We start from the raw sequence: 18,362 nt of genomic DNA on the forward strand, positions 1-18,362 counted from the left end.
ACTAGTGACTAAATTTGGAATAAGTTCTCCTTAGAATTTGCTTAGGATTGTGTTTTAGCTTGTTTAACAAATAACTGCCGTGTTAGCCTTCCCTTCCTGAATACATCATGGCCAGCAAATAAATTCTTTGAGAATATTTACAGTTTGACAATCATCTGCAAAAATCCTGTCCAGAATATCCAATGGTTTTAAAAAACTCAACCTTATCCAGGTAAGAAAAGCAGAGATTTTGTCTTATTCCAAACTTACTTAAAGTAGTAAAAGTCATGTGTAATGACTAAGAGCACAGTTCTCCTTTCAAAACTAATAAAATAGCAGCAAAATGCTTTGGCACAAGCTCTGCTGAAAGGTGAAAAATTTTGCAGAAATATAAAAATAGATACAATCTGCTACAGAGGTTTAAGTTTACTAGGCTGGAAAGTTTTGACTCTATCAGTCTGAACCCACAGATTCAGTTGGCAAAATCACTAAGGTAAGAATAGCCAGAAATAGCTGGTATGCTCAAGGTGGGACTACAATTGCTGTCTTGCTTGTTCCAGCATCCATAATATGAAGACTGCTATCTGCTAGAAACAGTGGAAACCTAGAAAAAAATTTAGTGTCCTTTTCATTAGAATACCAATCTCATTATGACCCATTTCTTCCTCCAAATGCTCGATAAACAAAAAAGTAAATCTTTTTTTGAAGCATGTGTTATGTGAAAGACTTAGATGTTTGAAAATGTATTATTATTTTATCTTAAAAAGAGCCTATGAATTTATGAACATATAGATAACATTTCTAACTTGTTTAAGTTGATTAGATCCCGCTATCTTGTATAACCAAACTGAGCAAATCTCCACACTTTGTTTGAAAAGCATACAACTATTAAAGTAGATGAAAATGCATGCCGTGCCTTCAATCACAACCAGCATTGTTCTACTTGGCAGTTAAAACCAGTCCTTCTGAGTCTTTTTTTCCTTCTCCCACCTGGTGTATGCCAAAATTAAAGATCTATGGAAAGTAAAAAAACATGCTTAGAAACTTTCCTTTGTCCTACTAGACACTAAGTGAGAAATTCAATCAGCTAGGATTGATTCTTGAGTATTTTCAAATCCGTACAAAAATCTATAATCAGTGGAACCACATAGAAGGCTGGAAGAAAACTACTGGAATTTGATGAGCTGTTAGCATTTCTTTCATACATGCACAAAATATTAACTAATGATACTGGCATTTCCTGGGCATTGAAGTTATTTAAATTCCCTCTTCCATGAGTCAAACAAAGCTGTATCATAATGGCCTCTCTGACATTAAAGCTGAGGTAAGCAGTTTTGTTGCAAGAAAAAATACCAAACATGCTGAGATTTTTCAGGACAAATCTAGGAATTTATACACATTTTCCACTCACTCACTGGAGCCTGCACATCAAAATTATATAGACTACTAAAACAAAAAGTCTCAAGCACTAAGTATTATCATGTCTCTATCTTTCTTGCTAAAAAGCTGGAAAATGGCCACACAAAATTTTGCAGGTGAGAGAAGAAGGAAGCTTAGAATTATTAACCACAGCTGTTTTCCCAAGTGAGTTTTGCTCTTGATAACTTAATGTTGTGAGGCTGGTGGCGGTGCCTCATGATGGCTTTTGACAAAGAAAGAAGATGGGGGAGGTTTGGAAACATTCTGAATTTTAACCAAGATGCCAGGAAAACAGTGTGGCATTCCAGTTGGTTCCACAGCACTTCACACTGTGTAGTGGAACAATGATGGTCTGTGCACACTTTTAAGCTAAAACTTACTGACATTGCTGTCACAAGTGATACACCCCATGAACTCCATACCTGATGTCACAATCTGTGCAACAGAGAGTTAAAGCCTCTGCAGAAAATTTACAGCACATTTCTATAGCAGCTCAAACTCAGTAAAACTTTTGTGGTTTCTCAGAATAAAATACCTTATTTGGCTTGGGATATGCATGCACTAACACTAAACATGGAAGTTACCTATAAGCCAAGGGATGTCAGATTCCAATATGCCTATTCATTTCAGAACTGGCAGTAAACTCTAAGACTTCTTGAGAAACAAGGCACTGCTTCTATTTCCTAATTTGAAAATCCAGTTTTTAGATTTTACTACTAGACATGCCAGGCCAACAGCCTTCCACCTGCTGGAAGGCTTTTTATGCGTAGGCTAATGTGATAGATGATGGTAATTTCCAGCTAAATTGCTGCACCACCTGCAAGCAATACCTGCACTTTTCTTCTTGAACGTTTTCTTGATAATGTTGAGGAGCCACGTTGTCAAAGACAGAATCTAACTATGTTTTCATATTGGTCTTAATAACTTTGCCTAAACATCCTCTTTGTCCAGCTCACAGGTCTGTGCAGATTCAGTGTGATCTGAATTTTGAAACTGCACACAAAGAAAAAAGAGGACTTCATAATATCATTCACTACATGTCAAGGAATTAAGCATTATTCCACTGTGCTCCAATGTCCCAAGTATTCATATACTAACAGATTATCTTGTGAAAAAGAAATTTAACCAGCAGATTCAGAGAACAATCCAAACTTGGTATGACCTCAAAGAAATGTTTCAAGAGGACAGAAAACCATGGATAAATTATTGAAATTTAATGGTTTTCCCATGTAAGGAGTTTAAAAGTTATAAATTAAGCAAAAAGAAAACTCCAACTGCTGTTCTGTTTCTGTAACAGAATAAAGAAAAAAAAAGTCAGTATGCAACTTTGTAAAAAGCTATCTAAATTTATGGGGAAAAATTAAAATATCCTCTGTACACTAGAATTAAATAAAAGGCAATGCCAAATTCCTAAATGTCAAATATACATATATACATATAAAGGTAAAATAAAAATGTATTCTTGCCTTTTTGTTCTTTAACATAGCTCTCCTTACAGTTGTGCATGAGCTGCAGAATCCATTGATGTTGAGCACCAATGCACTGCCAAGCTGGGTCCCCAGGTGCATGAAGATCAGAAAGATATCTGTAAAATCCAGTCCAAAAATCACGGTTCTGACTTGACACACTGAAGGCCTCATTAAAACAGACCAAGCATGTACCAAGAAATAATTTTTCTTTTTTTACATAATTTTAAAAATTCAAGAATCAGTATTAAGATACACTCACATCCACTGCAAGCAGAAGTTCTGCATTCTTCCTTCTTAATTAGTGAGGTAAAATTCCACCAAAAGAACTTTATAGAAACAAAACCCTTCAATATCATATTAATATGTATTTCTAGTTGTGTCTCTAGTAAAATATGCAGGAAACAAACTCTTTATCTGCAAGATTGCAGTTTAGTTCTTCAGATTTGAATGGAACCAGTGATGGCATCTCAAGCACATAAAATATAGTATTTTTCCTCCTACTGTATATGATTGTATCATCATGTAATCTTAACAAGTAATTACAGAAGGAATTAGTTTCTGTCAGCTCATTAATTTTAGCACATGCATGCATAAACATATGTAAATCAAGCTCCTGGGCTGTCTTTGTGTTTGTTTGTTTTGGTCTGGTGTTTCTTTGTCCACACACAGTCTGAAAAAAAAGAAGGGAGGAGAGATAACAAAAAGAATTGTGCCTTCTAATTTACAGAAGCAAAACATTGTCTGTGTTTAGGGAGAGGGGAATATTAGAAGCCAGCTGTTGTGATTTTGAAGAGAACAAAAAAGGAATGTAGTCTCATGTCTAGCATTCAAGACTGAATCTGACAACAGTACTTTCAAAAGAGTGTTTTCAAGAAGTGGTAGCTGCTCTACTGTTTAAGGCACTCTTATACTCTGCATTAATGAAACTCGGGACAGATTAAAAAAAGTCAAGATCCTTAACGTGAACTATACTGATATATTATCTCAAGCAGTGCAGGGAATGTTCACTCCCTCACAAAAGCTGTTTTTCTACAATAATACCTAATGTTAATTAGGACTGTGTTGAATTCTGTCTTCTTTGTCGAATGTCTGCAGTACTTGAACAAAAAATAAACTGTCAAAGTAGGATTGGTTGGATGGATGAGAAAACTACACAGCTAACCACTTTGACAGGGTGACATTTATAAATTATGAGTTCAAGTACTTTTCAGTGTTATGGGGGACTTTAGTCTTTTCTTAGGCACAAAACTAAAAAAAAAGAAATTACTGCTGCTCTTCAAATACATACATCTACTTGGCTGCTAAGTGCTATTTCTGAACAGTATAAAATAATTAGCAGTGTAAATACCCTGATACAATGAGAGGAAAATATGAATAGAAGTCGAATTATAAACACTAAATATAGAAATAATAGATAATAAAATTATTATTAAATTAATATAAATATCTAAATAAGGAGAAAACTACAGTATTTTAGGTCTTGGTCAGCCTTCAACTTCAGATACATACAAAACAGTTGGATCAAGGAAAAAAAAAAACCCTCATAAAACCAGAAGGGTTTATGCAAACTATTTTATAATTTGGATTTTGTTAGTTTAATTTTTCCTGAAGTCCCCTGAAGAAAATTTACTTCATATCTTGCCTTCAGAAAATTTACCCTAATGTACCTATATATACTTAGAGTAGTGAAACTACTTTAACAATTTTGTAGGCTGGGATTCTGTTGATTCATTAGAACTAAATTATTCCACATTCATCTACTCCCTGCTCCTCTTTATTATACTTCTACATGTGGAATACATTTGGTTACATCAACACAGTCTGCTTTAACATAGGCTGGGATATTTTTAAAGATTCAATAGTTCAAGGTAAGGGGCTAGAAACAAAACACCTTAAAAACAACCAACCAAAACAACCAAACCCAAAAACTCAAGCAAGAAACAATAAAACACAGCCAACCAAAAAAAAAACAACAAAAAAACAAGCCACAAAAAAACTCCAAACAAATCCACAAAAAAGCCAGAATCAAGCACACATATAACTATGAGTTTTTCAAAGAATCTTTAGAAAAGGTCCTAAGACTTGGCTTAGGTTAAGCAGCTGCTCTTTGAAGTTTTCAAGCGCCACAGAGGAAAGGAGTGCTGCCATCACAGACATAAAAGGCTGAACTATTAATCTTAAAAAACAATTCCAATTAATAGGCAATATTTATGTAGCATCCAGAAGAATGAGAAGCACTCTACATAAATACACACAGGTCACTGCAGTCACAAACTCACATGACACAAAGGGACCTAAGACACCAACACTGCACTTGGGCTTGTGCGACCGGGCCTGGTGCATACACAGAACACTCAAGACCTCGTGCAGGTGTCTGAATTTTACAAATGCCTCCCACACATCACATCTGGTCTGCTTCTTTTAGGATAGCTGGTAAAAACACTAAGATTGTCAAGACACACCAGGAAGCCTGGTAGCCTCCCTGTCATCTGCCTCAGGATTACTCCATTTCAACATCAAGTCAAACTGAAGTGTAAGACAAGTTAATAAGGAACCTATTATGAGGTATGCAAACTAAAAGTGGTCATTTCAAACACAGCTTGCAATATGTCGGGTTTAGAGAAAGCAACAAAATCTCAACATGCCTTAAAGATTGAAAAAATTAAATTCAAATCTCAATTATGTTTCATTAAGTTGCTCTCATTCAAGAACTGTTCTTCAGTCCTTCAATAAACAATCCAGTACAATTCCATTGCCATTATTTATATAATCACGAAATCTCAAAATACTCACAGCTTTAAAATCAGTATTTAAACCACAGTAAAACTAGTCACTACCCTATTTAGGAAAAATTTAAATACACATTTAACACCATATGTCTGATGAAGGCACTAGGCAAATGATTACCTTATATAACGTTTCTGATCATGCAATGTTGACGGAGTTTCAAGCAGCTTATCCAACAAAAGTTCTCGTAAAGCTTCAATTCTAGTTTCAACTTCAGCATAATCTAGGAATAGGGAACAGGAATAAATCCAATGTGTCCTTAAACAGTGTCATGAACTGAAAATTATGTTATTTTCCTAGGGTATCACTTGTGGAGTTAATGTGGAAATCAATATAAATCATTTTATAACAAGCCACATCTGAAAATATTGCACATGACAGTTTTACAAAACCAGAGAATTAGACTTTCAAGTTTTTCCAACAATAGTGAGAAAGATACTCAAACTCACATTATAATTACTGCAATCTTTTTTTATGTCTAGTAATACCAAGCCTAAATAAATAAATAAAATTGGCTGTGATTTCACATTTTGTAGTATATGCTTCACTCAGAAAACTTGCCAGAAATATTGCCTAGAGTAATTGGCTCCTATAAATCCGTAATTTGTATGGATGAAAATCTGTATCAAAACCACAAAAAGCTCTTTGGTCTCCTATGTGTTTTTTAGCCTTTAAGTTAAAAAAAATCCCGAAATCATTAAAAACCAGAACCCATGTCTTACATTTTTTGAACACTTGAACCTCTGTCTTTCCGAAGAGGGACTTGGCTTTTTCGTAGTCATTAATAACCACATCATAATCGCCCTTCAAAACAAAACCAAGCATTTACATTTGTCAAGAAAAATAATAATGTCAAAAGGCTACTTTCAGCAAATAGAAAATTATTTTTAAAGTATTATACCTTCTGGATATTTCTTTCAATATTTAAAGGAAGATTGAAAAGAAATTTAAAACGCTGAAGAACATTAAGTGCATTTCTTGTTGAATCAGCTTTGTCCTTGCGACCCAGCACTTCTTGAAATAAGGTATCTGCTGTGTTACTGGCTCCTATTTCAAAAGGGTGACAGTAAGAAAAAGTAGAGTTAGTAATCAGTTGAAATCACAAACAGATTTTCTTAATTTTCATGAGTTATTCAAGGGTTTTTTTTAGATCAAATGAGTAATTACTGCTGATTTTTTGTTCAACTGTGTTCACATTTTACAACTGCTGAAATTCTATTTCTAAGTGAACCACTTAGCATTTTAATGTGGTAAGACCCCTGTGTGATTAATAACAATCACTCTTTCCTATTTCAAACGCTTAGCTTTGCTGCAGATATTTTATAGTTTGCTTTGGCTCCAGATGTACATTTGACAACCAAATTATGCATCTCAGGATATAGAAAAAAACACAAAAAGCTTTATTTTTAAAGAAAGTATAATTTCATTTTGTTAATTAATGTCAGAGCTTCAAAAGTTATCACTGGGTCTTACAAACAATTTTTTAATGTTTTCAAGTCTTAAAAATGATTAACAATATTTGAGCCACTTAAAAGTACCAGTGGTTAAGTCAAAGACAACGTCATGACTAAAAAAGCCTAACTAGCTGGTCACTGTAACAGAATGAATACAAATTGTCTTCACAATGCATTAAAACTCTTACTGGCTTCATCACACACAAGATGAAGCCTTGGTCAACAATCTCATGAATTTTAGTCTCTATACTATCTAAAAATACTCTTCAACAAATACATTAAATATCGCCTTAAAACTTTTTCTATCCAAACTAAAAAGCATCCTATTTTCTAACAAAGATTGTTTCCTAATATAGAATATAAAATTTCATATATAGTAGAGAAGACTAACACTGCATATGAATATTTGTGTTTTTCAACTTAAATTTTAAAAAAAAAAGGGGAACTGCTTTACCCTTTTTCATCATTGCGTGTAGAAGTTTCTACATTATCTGGTCTAGTGACTATACTTTAAGCAAAGATGAAAAAAATTACATCAGTCTCGCTGGGTGGCTTGCATGCCATTTTCTCTAGTCAACACTGTGGGTGGCCTGCTCATGTTAAAAGTAGTCTTTGTAAAATAATTGTTATATCTAAATAATGTTTAAACTTTGTTGAAATTTTGAAGCCTTGATGTAAAAAAAGTTTTGTCAGGACATCTATTTCCACCACATACTATTCAGCATAGAATGCTTTAATCCATTAAGGAGAAATGCACAATGAAAACAGTTAGCTGGACATTTAAATACAGATCACTGTTAAAGTATGATTTTCCTCAAGGTTATATGAAATGATTGTTTTGTAAATCCTTCTCGTAAGTAACATTTTGTTTGTTTGAATTCATGTTTCTTGTCCATTCTTTTAACAGTCCAGAAGCAATGTGCTGTACCTGGGAATTGAAGCTATATTCATGAAGTATTTTTTTATTATTCAATTCAAACCTTTTTTAAAAGGTAATTGACAACTGCAGGAAGACCACAGTGATTTCTATCTTCATCTCTTTATGAAATCCTCAATTCAGGTAAATGATTCTACTTTTTTTTTAATGGTACTTTTTCTGTTTTATAAGAAATCTAAATTATCAAATTACTAACTAATGTATTAATGAAATTCAACACTTCATGCAAAACAGGTCTATCTTTTTAGAATGAAAATATTGCAACATTTCTTCCCTCCTCATCCCTCCAAATCCTTTCTACAATAACAATTTTTCTCTTGATTACTGATGAACCATCCATGGATAAAGTTTCAGTTCTTATATTGACTATGTTTTCAAAATAGATGATTCATCTACAGTGAGTGAAATTGTCACTTCAAAATAAATCTCTAGTTATTCAACAGTTGTCTTAGAGCCTGACAAAAACACTACATAAAGGAATTTGATTTACCTCCTTTAATGTACAATTCTTCATTAAATTAATTAAAAGACATTGTATGTTTTTAATAATATAAATTTAACAGCTTGTTTAGCAATTAAATTGAGCAAAAATTCCAGACATCTATAATCCAGCTATAACACCAAACCGTTCTTTTACTATCCCTTGCCATTTCAATTCAATAATTTGGAACCTTCTTAACATACATTCAGATGCTGTGGAAAACATGCTCATTATTAAGGGTTTGTAACCAAGCTCACACAACAGCAGTTGTCTGTCAAAACATGCACCTACAGTCCATAAAATGCACAATTCAACTAAAGAATTAAAGTCATTTTTGAAAGCAGTCCCTGCTACTCATGGATTATGGAAGCTTTTCAATGGTCAGACAAGAAACAAAGCTTTGATCCTAAACTACTTTGCATAATATTATTTGCTCTTTTTAAATCCTTGTATTCCTACTTCCCTGCCACCCACCCATCATGACTTGCAAAGTATCGTGAGGAAAAGCAGCCAATTCTTTTCATAGCAGAGCCAAACTTCAAACTACTCTGAAGTGTCTGGCACAAGTTCTTCTAAAGATCCAGCTTGAAAAAGACAGTTTGCATTGTCTACATAGAGTTCAGCCACCATTTATCAAATGAAACAGTAATTATATATTACAGGTAAATTTATCTTATATTAGTGTATATAGGAAAATATCACTGGACTAAAGTTTTACTTTTTTATTTAAAATCTGTCACACAATTTAGTACAAAGGGAAAGTGCCCTTCAAGGAATCTGTGTTTGGTGCATGACATGGCCTAAATACAGAACACTGAGGTTTCCTCTGGAAAATTTCAGAAAATGCTTCTTTTTCTCCTACCTAGATGTACCAAATATTCTGCACACACAGACACATGCTACAGTCTTTATTATACAGAGGTGTAAGGTTTTATGTGGTATTTTTTGGTGATTTTAAAATCTTTTGGCAGTTTGCTTTTTTTCATTTCGGGCATCAAGATGAGGGAATAACAATGTTCAAAATACACCTTTGTTGTGAGCATCAAGGAATCCCTATTGAAAAGGGCTAGAGCATAAGGTTCACAAAACCCCCTGCTTTCTTTGTGCTCCCCACACAAACACACATACAGTCACTGCTTTCTTCATACAAGAGAAGAAAAACAGTGAACTTCCATGTCACTTTCTTGATTTCATAAAACACACTCAGACTTTCCAACACTGAGTCAGCTATCTGCATGTCATTGCTGCTTATTGATACAGCACTAAGGGAAACATCCTCTGTGAAAAAAATCACAATGAAACAAAGTAAAATTATCTTGGCAGAAGTCCCAGAATTAAAAAAAAAAAAAAAAATAAAGAAAAGAGTAACTTTTTTTGATCTAGTGAAACACATACCGAACTGCAGCAAATTCAAGCCATCTCTTTCAATGCAACCTTAAAGCTTTTCAAGGTTTCTAGAAAGAATGCTCATGCCAAATAGTCTAAATGCCAGCACATTAAGTGAAAAAGATCCTGTCAATAGACCTTGTTACTGCAAACATCTTATAATCAGGATTTTTTCTGCCTTTAACATCTTACAGTATTAGTATTTAGCTAAGCTCATCCTTCTACAGCTCTGTCTGTCCATATAGTTCCTGTTTTCCTCATCCACTCAAACTTGCGATGCCACCAAAATTAATCTAAAGTAAGCACTTTAGAGGATATTTATTTTGATATTTATTTGCTTTGTTATCACAAACACTGCCAGAAGTTGTGACAACCACTGCTACTTATTTCAAAGGACATCACACCCTGGAACCATTATCACCAAACAGGGAAGAGATGAGAGACTGTTTTCTACTGTCTACAATATTCCTAGGAAAATATTAAAGCCTGTTAGAAAGTCCAAAGTCCATAAATAGCTGCTGCTGGAAGGACAAAACTTACTGTTCAGTACATTCTCCAGTTTTTGCGTCATGGATCCTTCTACTTTTTCCGTTCCATCCGCTTCCAGTTTTTGATGGATTGCTGGAATAAAGTGTCTAGTTAAAATGCAGAACACTTTAATAGGTGGGAACACATTACATCAAAGTGACACTTTTAAACATTTTTAAAATTAAAAATAAAGTGTTATTTTTCTTTTTAGACACAAAAAAATACAAACATGCTTCATGGCAGCAGAGTATAGTAGAAGACAGGGATTAGAGTCACTGCAAAATTTTAACCATTACTTTGACACAGACTTCCTGTATCTTCTTGAACAAGACAGTAATGCTTAAGGAAAAAAACCCACAATCACAAGGACAGAATAATCTATTAGCTATTATCATCTAAATTAGCCATCTTGTACTGGAATTAATTAAAATTTGTATTTTGAAAAGTACCACTTAAACACATCTGCTTTGTAAGTCATGGATGTCACAAAAAAAAGAAATTACCAATAATTAAAGGGTAGAAAGAGAGTCACTGGGAATCTGGATGATCCCAAAATCAAGTGCTAAAGCATTCCCCGATTACTTCTTTTTATCTATAAAAAGGCACTCCTAAAATACAAAATAAGAGCTTCTTGGAGCATTAACCATTATCTCAGTGCTTCTGTGTAATTTTCCTCAAAACAACAGGAAAACAGAGGGAAGGTTGCTTTATTATTTTTTTTTTGAAACAATGTTATATTTCTCCTGTCCTAAATGCCAAAATCCAGAACTCTTATTTCTATGTGGTATTACTTTTGGAGGTGGAAATACACAGTGTCAGCACTAATTGGTTCTTTTACTATAATTTAATTTCTTTTTCAGTGAAGGAGAGACTTAACAGGACAGCCTGATGACACTATCTTACTCTGAAAATATGAACAGTGAATGTAGTGTAGGTAGTCCTTTCTTCTACTTCCCCCCTCTCACACAGTCCTCCTTCCCTCTTCTACTGTTGAGCACAACCAGCACAAACCAGTATTTCTTTCTTTTAAGGTATTATTCCTGTATACATGCAGCACATATAAAATACGATTTTCCTTTCAAATTTTTTATCTGTTAACGTGCAAAATCTGCTCTATCAAATAGCCATGAGCTCCTACTGCTTTAGATATATTTGAGGCTTAAAAAAAACCCCTCCTACTGCTTTCTGCTTGTTCTCAGTAAAATGAAGTTAAGCTACCCTTGAAAACAGTGATTACCCAGTGCTTTGAAAAAAGTGAGGAATGGTAATATTTTAGTTCAAAACACAGATGCAGTTCTGAAAGCAGCCTCTCAATTGTTCCAGCTTATCTTGCTCCGGTTGGTATGGCAGAGCAATGTGAGCTCCTCAACTGGATTCTTTTAAGATGAAATAACATTAGAAGCAGCACTCCAAGAATACACCTGATGAGCTGAAAGAGATATCTGGAAATCAATCCGCTGGGTGAAAATTGAACTAGGTCTGAAATATTGCCATAAACTGCACATACCATGCATACAGAGATGCCATTGCCAACCGGTTTCCTCTCCGGTGCCACCCCTACTTGCCCAGGCCACGCGGCCGCAAGCTAACAAGTGAATAAGGACAGGAACCCTGTGGTTCTAAACTCACTCCTACTGCAAGGAGTGGGCGAGGGTGGCTATTCTGAAACAGGATAGACCTCTATAGTAGTCTCCAGGCTTTTTCAAGGGAGGAGTTTTTACTGGGGGGAGGTAGAGGAGACAGGCAACTAACACCAGTGTGCAATTAAAAAAAAAAAAAAAAAAAAAAAGAGGAGGAAAATTACATTATTCTCAAACATCCATATCTGACCCTTCAATCTCTTGATCCTACAAAAAGAATTACAGGAAGTCTTGCTTTCATGAAAATACAAGAACAACTCTATTTTCATTCTTAAAGTCATCAGAGGGTGGAAAGAAAAATTTCATTAAGACACCATATTTCTTAAGACAATTAAGCCTTAAATGAAATGAACAAAAACTAACAGATTCTTGCATATTTTAAGGACAGAGATCTATCTTAAAAGACAGTGTGTTGTTAACTGTTTCACGTTTTGTGTACAGCGTGGACAGCACTTACCAACAAGAATAAGTCTACAATTTAATAACAAAAACATTAGTGGCTCTACTGACATTATTCCATCTCTGTATATTATTTTCAGCTAGAGGCAGACAATTACTGTAGTGCAATTAACATTTCATACTGAAAAAAAAGTTCAGCAGAACAGCAACCACAACATAAACAGACATTCTAAAGCCAAATGTTGCAAGTACTATTGGAATCACATCAAACTGCAATGATTTTAATTTCTGCATTTTGAAATCATTCTATGAAACTTACTTTTGAAAGATACTTTAAAAATGGACATGGATAAAAAACTAAGTTACACACTGCCCAAGAGATTTTCAAAATTTAGCATTTCGGAGCCATTAATTACATACCATTAATTGCTGACGAATTCAATATCATGTAGCTTCTGAAGGGGGCACACCTAAGCATTTCCAAAAGTGACCTGCAATATCTACACCTCTATCAAAGCATACATACTGGCAACAAAATGTAAAACATGATGGGGACTTCCTTCTTGTACATAAGTTTTAAAAGAATACTATTTACTGTGTTAGAACCTTCAAAAAGTCTCAAAATGTAGCTCCTTATTATGAAGGCAGCTTATTTAGAAATTATGATGATATTAAAATTAAAATATCATGATCTTTAATCAGTTGCTGAAAGTTAAAATACATCTTCCCAAAGCACTTGTATCTTGTTCAGAAAAGAACATACAATAGCGATATACTATTCCCTCCTCTTCCTTTTAGAAGGCAGAAAATAATTTTTTTTACATGGGTAGCTTTTGTGCATAGCAACCTGGAAAATAGGATTCAAGAATTATAGCTTGAAAATTTTAATGTTGGAAACCCAGGAAGAATGATCCTATTAAATCAATTCATAATGCGCTTTCAGACAGTGAAAAGTATGTCAGTGGGGCAAAAAAAATAAAAATAAACCAAGGTGTTAAGTTTCAGAAACGTGGAAAGCATTGCAGAGTACAGATAAAGGCATATTAAGCATATGGAACTAGGAATGTAAACCAAAAGGCATTCTTGAACTATTGTCTGAAATAAGGTATATTAGGACATTCTGTAAAATCTAAACCTACTTAAATTACTCAGTGTTCACACAATGAATTTGTTATATTTCCTTTTACATGTTTAAGCTACTTTGTTTACTGTAGCTATTTTTACATATTATACTCAGATTTAGCAATAGCTACATTTGTTGTGTTCCAAGGCTAAATTACAGAAGAAAAAAAAGTTTTTTGCAGTGAAAAGGCCTTCTAATATAGCCTAAGCTTACTCCGTTTGCATCAAATGATTTTGAAAAAGGTAAGTGCATGCTCCTTCCATGCAGACCAGACAAGAAGTCTTTGATTTAGAAGTTTAGACAAGTGAAACTATATGCAGTCAGGAAAAGTATCTGTAGACCTCATCTTTGGAAGGAATTTAGAAATACTAAAGTTATTTTTTTCTCTTAAAGCGCTAAATCCATCTAACAGTGGGATGATAATGTTTGGGACAGCCCCCGTTCTCCCGTACCTAAAGCGCTTCCTTTTGCTGGATCTAGCAATCACACAGCTGCAGGGCAGCTGTAGTGAGATAATTTGGTGCAAAACTAACTCGCTAAGGAAGAAATGCTGCTTCACTGATCAGTGTGCTTCTCTAACATTGCCTCAGTGGCAGCACTGCAGTATAAGGAAAGGAGCATATGGCCAAAGGAAGGTGGAAAGCCATCCTACTCTTCCCACACTATCCAGTACTTAAGATTACCCTCAACTGGTTGCAATAGGAAGAGTAAGGAGAAAATTTCACGTCTTTGAAGGCTTGAAGTAAAGGATGAATGAGATTTTTCTTGAACTGCCAGTTACCCTGGATTTACCTGACAGAAGCTATACAAGTTGGAAAAGCAGCTGGAAACCTATCAGAACCTGTTCCTTATTTTTAGGAGCTTTACTGTAAGAAGCATACAATAAATAAAAGTGAGGAAAGGCTACATCTGGATGCTTCAGCTAAGGCCAGATAATTAACTGTACTTTGTATCATCTTTGCCAGTAAGTGTTCACGTTTCCCAGCTAAGAATATTTAAAGGCTTGCAAACTTCACAGCTGCAGGCAGATACTGATTAATAATAGTGAAGAAACTAAGTTCAAAACTCACAACCTCTAACTGTGACTAAATACACCAGAACATATGCAAAATTCAATCTGGCAAATAATCCATAATTATTTTCCTTTATAAAAAAGGCCTTGCATTGAAATAAACTCCAATTAATTAATTGCTACTTGTGTTGAAAACAATTTTATTTAATCTAAAAAAGGATATGGGTTTTTTCCTAGATTTATGGCAAACATAAATCTATTAAATTAAACCATACTTGCCAGGATCATGCAGATTTTGATTTGCAAATTTCATACTTGATTTCCTCATCACATATTTTTAAAACACATTTTGAGATAGGCATCAGGCATGGCACTCTCAAAAATTCATCAGCCTAACTCTCAGCTCAAAGCAACACAGATGAAAATTTTCTGCCGTCTTCTGACTAAAGGATGGCTAGAAATGCATTTTGCATATCTGAAAATCTTACTCATTCTCACAGAAATGTGGTTAAAGAAAAAAAGTACTTGAAAGAAATCACATCCTTTTAGTAAGGACGGGAAAAAGTACAAGAAGGGTAAGGCCGACTCAGCAAAGTATTTCTGAAGAGCTGATGTGGTAACTAAACCGGGCACCAAAGAAGAGTACTAGAGGATTGAAGAACGCATGTTAGAACACTGCCAGGATTCATGCCCAAGGCATGAATAAAAAATGCCTTTAGTTTCCTTTATTGGAAGATTAACAATGTTTTGTAATTTCAGCAGAATATAAGAAGATTATTGATGAGGACAGTATCCCTATATAAGGTAAAAATTGTTCTGAATGGATTCAACAGGGCTGCAGAGCTGCATATACAGAGGAACACAATAAAGACAGCATGCCATGAACAGAGCTCTTAATACATTACTCTATGAAAATCTTTAAAAAAAAAGTATTTTTTCCTATGGCCATTAGTTAACAGTGCTAAGTCTAGTTTGGTTTGGTCATTCCTGCAGTGCCCCCTGAGAATTCCAGCTATTTATGTATTGGCATACCAAACTTGGCTTTGTTTTGGGGAACATTATTAATCCTAGCAAAAACGACAAAATAGTGAACTAAATGCAATATTGTCTTAGGTTGTCTTTTTGTGTTTTGTTTCTCTAGCATTTACTTCTTCAAGCTTGTTTACCTAGCACAAAGAAATTGGACAGACTTAACATGATATTTTAAGGTAATTAAAGCACAGTGCTTGGAAGGGAGGCTTTATTGATATATAAACTCCAAAAATTTTAGTCTAAAAACAATATGAGACCAGACAACTTGTTCTCAGATGGACTTATATTAAAGCAAGTCTGGTATCTCTGGGCAAATATCTTGGAAATAGACAGGAAAATGTGGCTTATTATTCTGCCTATGGATGCACTAAAAATTCCAGGACTGGATCTAGGCCTTTGCCAGAACGCTTCCGCATTAAAGAGCACAGAACATGCTATTCTTTCTTTTCTGGCACTAACTTTGTGCATCTGTGAAACATAAAAATAGTGAAAATAAAAGCAGCTTTTAAATGTTGCATTTAAAAGGTGGTATGGAAATCAAAATGGAATAATGCATGAAATTAAGGTGGGTTTATGGCTCGCAGGAAAAGTCTGGGTCAAATTTAATCATAGATAACTTTTTTGCACACTTGCAATCAATTGCAGAAGTTGCTGTTGAAAAATTGCAATTGCAAAATTTATTTCTCCTTCTACATACTTTACTATTTTTCAAATTCAAACAAAAAAAGTTTACTTACCTGAAAAAAAAACTAAGTTCATAAAATATAACAGCCACACAGTAACCATAAGCTGCCAAAACTGCATCCCTTTGGAGAAATTCTGCTAGTAATTAGCTCACACCTCTAAAGCAACAACTGATGAAGAAGCTGCACGAGCAGTCAGGATAAAAGCAGGTACAGGCTTGGGCAGAGAATTTTCATTACAGCCTGTGACAATTCCTGCTGTTTTCTACATTTTCTAATCAGATTTTTCTCTTGCTTGAGACAAAAAAATCCCCCAACTTCCTACACAATGCCACGCTAGGACCTGCATGAAAGGAAGTTTTGAGTCTTTTATCAATTGTGATAACTTTTGCTTTTATGAAGTTGCACTAAGGTAACAATTGTTCTGCTACAAAAATTGACAGTAAGAACTGCATGAAGAGGAAGCATTCTTCTGAGACTAAACTGTCTACCATCAGTTGGATACTTTATGGCACCCCTACATCAGGTCATCTTTCTCTAGAATATATTTCTCATTTTAATGACTCTCTTGTTATCTAGTGCTGAAAGATCAGAACACAAGTTTTCAACAAGCAAAATTAAATTAAGTTTAATTTTAAAAATGCCTAATTTAGCACATCTATTTTTTTCTGAATGCTGAGAAGGCCTGTAAATGTAAGGACAAAATATGAAGGAATGATAGTACTTATGCTTCTCATTCAGCTTTTATCTGTAAGGGTAACACAAAGACGATTCAAATATTCAGACCGGAGAGCCCATTTGGAAAGCTAGACAGTGAGCAGAGAGCAGATCAGCTATTGCTTCATGACGACTACATGAAGGCATGATCATAATTCTTAACTTGAAATAATCCAACTTGCACCTACTATGGGGCACAGACATGCAGGAAAACTGCTACTCTGAAGTGACTGATAGGCTCTCAGATATGTATCCTATACATGCAGCATCATTTTTTTATTCTTTCCAGTTTGTTTCCATGGCCCTATTCTTTCTTATGCTCTACAAATTATTATCTTTAAAATCACTACCTGTAGCAGCAGACTGTTCTTACCCTGCAAAGACAATATTCTATCACTTGAAGTAGGATGAGGAAGATAACATTAACAGACACACAGTCACCCGCACAACACTTAGGTAGCAATCATACATTTGAATTTGATTTACCCAAATTCATAGGTTGAACAAAAATCCATACTATTTGAAAAAGTATACACGAGAGTAAAGTAAAGCAAAAGTGTGAATTAAATTTGTTACAAAACAGCAATGTGATAACAGCAAAACCTGGTATACCATCCCAATGCCACTCTACCAAGCAAAAACATCATGCACTGGCATTTAATTGGACAAAAGAAAACCATTTCAAAATTAATCTATTTTGCAAACAGAATCACTAATGAAAAATTGGATTGGCTCTATATAATCTCTTTAAATTGAAATGTAGCAAAGCTCCTCAGAAGTCTGAAGCGAAGTGACATGTTTATGACAGACTAGCATCAGTTTTTTAGCTTCTCAAATACCCAGTCTGACTCAGAATTGAATATAGCTCAGGTGATATTTTTTGTTTTATTTTCAGAGAAAATGAATTTAACAGACATAATGGCAGAAGCACTGACTTACTCAGTCAGAATCCAATCTTGAATGAGTGAATGAGCACTAACATGCTAGCTAGAATAAGCCTTAGGGAATGAACTGTAAAAATAGTCTATAAGAAGAAAAAAACAGAATAAAAAAACAGGCATTGGCCAGATTAGGATCATTTCAGCCAGGTAATTTCAGCTACACTATCCTAGCTTATGCATTAACAAAGGTAGTAGACAAAATGCCAACTATAGTCCAAGATCCCTATCATGCAGGTATTCCCACAGGCCACATATCTGAACAGGAGTGGGAAATGGAAAAAAAGGAACAGTGCTGTAACAGCAGCACTTCTTTCGTACAGACTTCCTGAAAATGTGTTTGTAGCAGTAATTGCAAAAAAACCTGTTGCCATGGCA

At 34.6% G+C, this 18,362-nt stretch overlaps 1 protein-coding gene across 1 annotated transcript in view; it reads right to left on the reverse strand.

The window, feature by feature from the left end:
* Window positions 1-18,362, reverse strand: part of EXOC2 (exocyst complex component 2) — a 125,769-nt gene that overhangs the window by 69,665 nt on the left and 37,742 nt on the right. The window contains exons 7-11 of the mRNA XM_058832779.1: window positions 10,453-10,533; window positions 6,556-6,701; window positions 6,377-6,458; window positions 5,775-5,877; window positions 2,865-2,983 (exon numbers count right to left, since the gene is read on the reverse strand). Of these exons, the coding sequence (XP_058688762.1) occupies window positions 2,865-2,983; window positions 5,775-5,877; window positions 6,377-6,458; window positions 6,556-6,701; window positions 10,453-10,533 (531 nt within the window). The remainder of the gene's footprint in view (window positions 1-2,864; window positions 2,984-5,774; window positions 5,878-6,376; window positions 6,459-6,555; window positions 6,702-10,452; window positions 10,534-18,362) is intronic.

This window comes from Poecile atricapillus, chromosome 2 (assembly GCF_030490865.1).
Source record: "Poecile atricapillus isolate bPoeAtr1 chromosome 2, bPoeAtr1.hap1, whole genome shotgun sequence".
NCBI lineage: Eukaryota > Metazoa > Chordata > Aves > Passeriformes > Paridae > Poecile > Poecile atricapillus.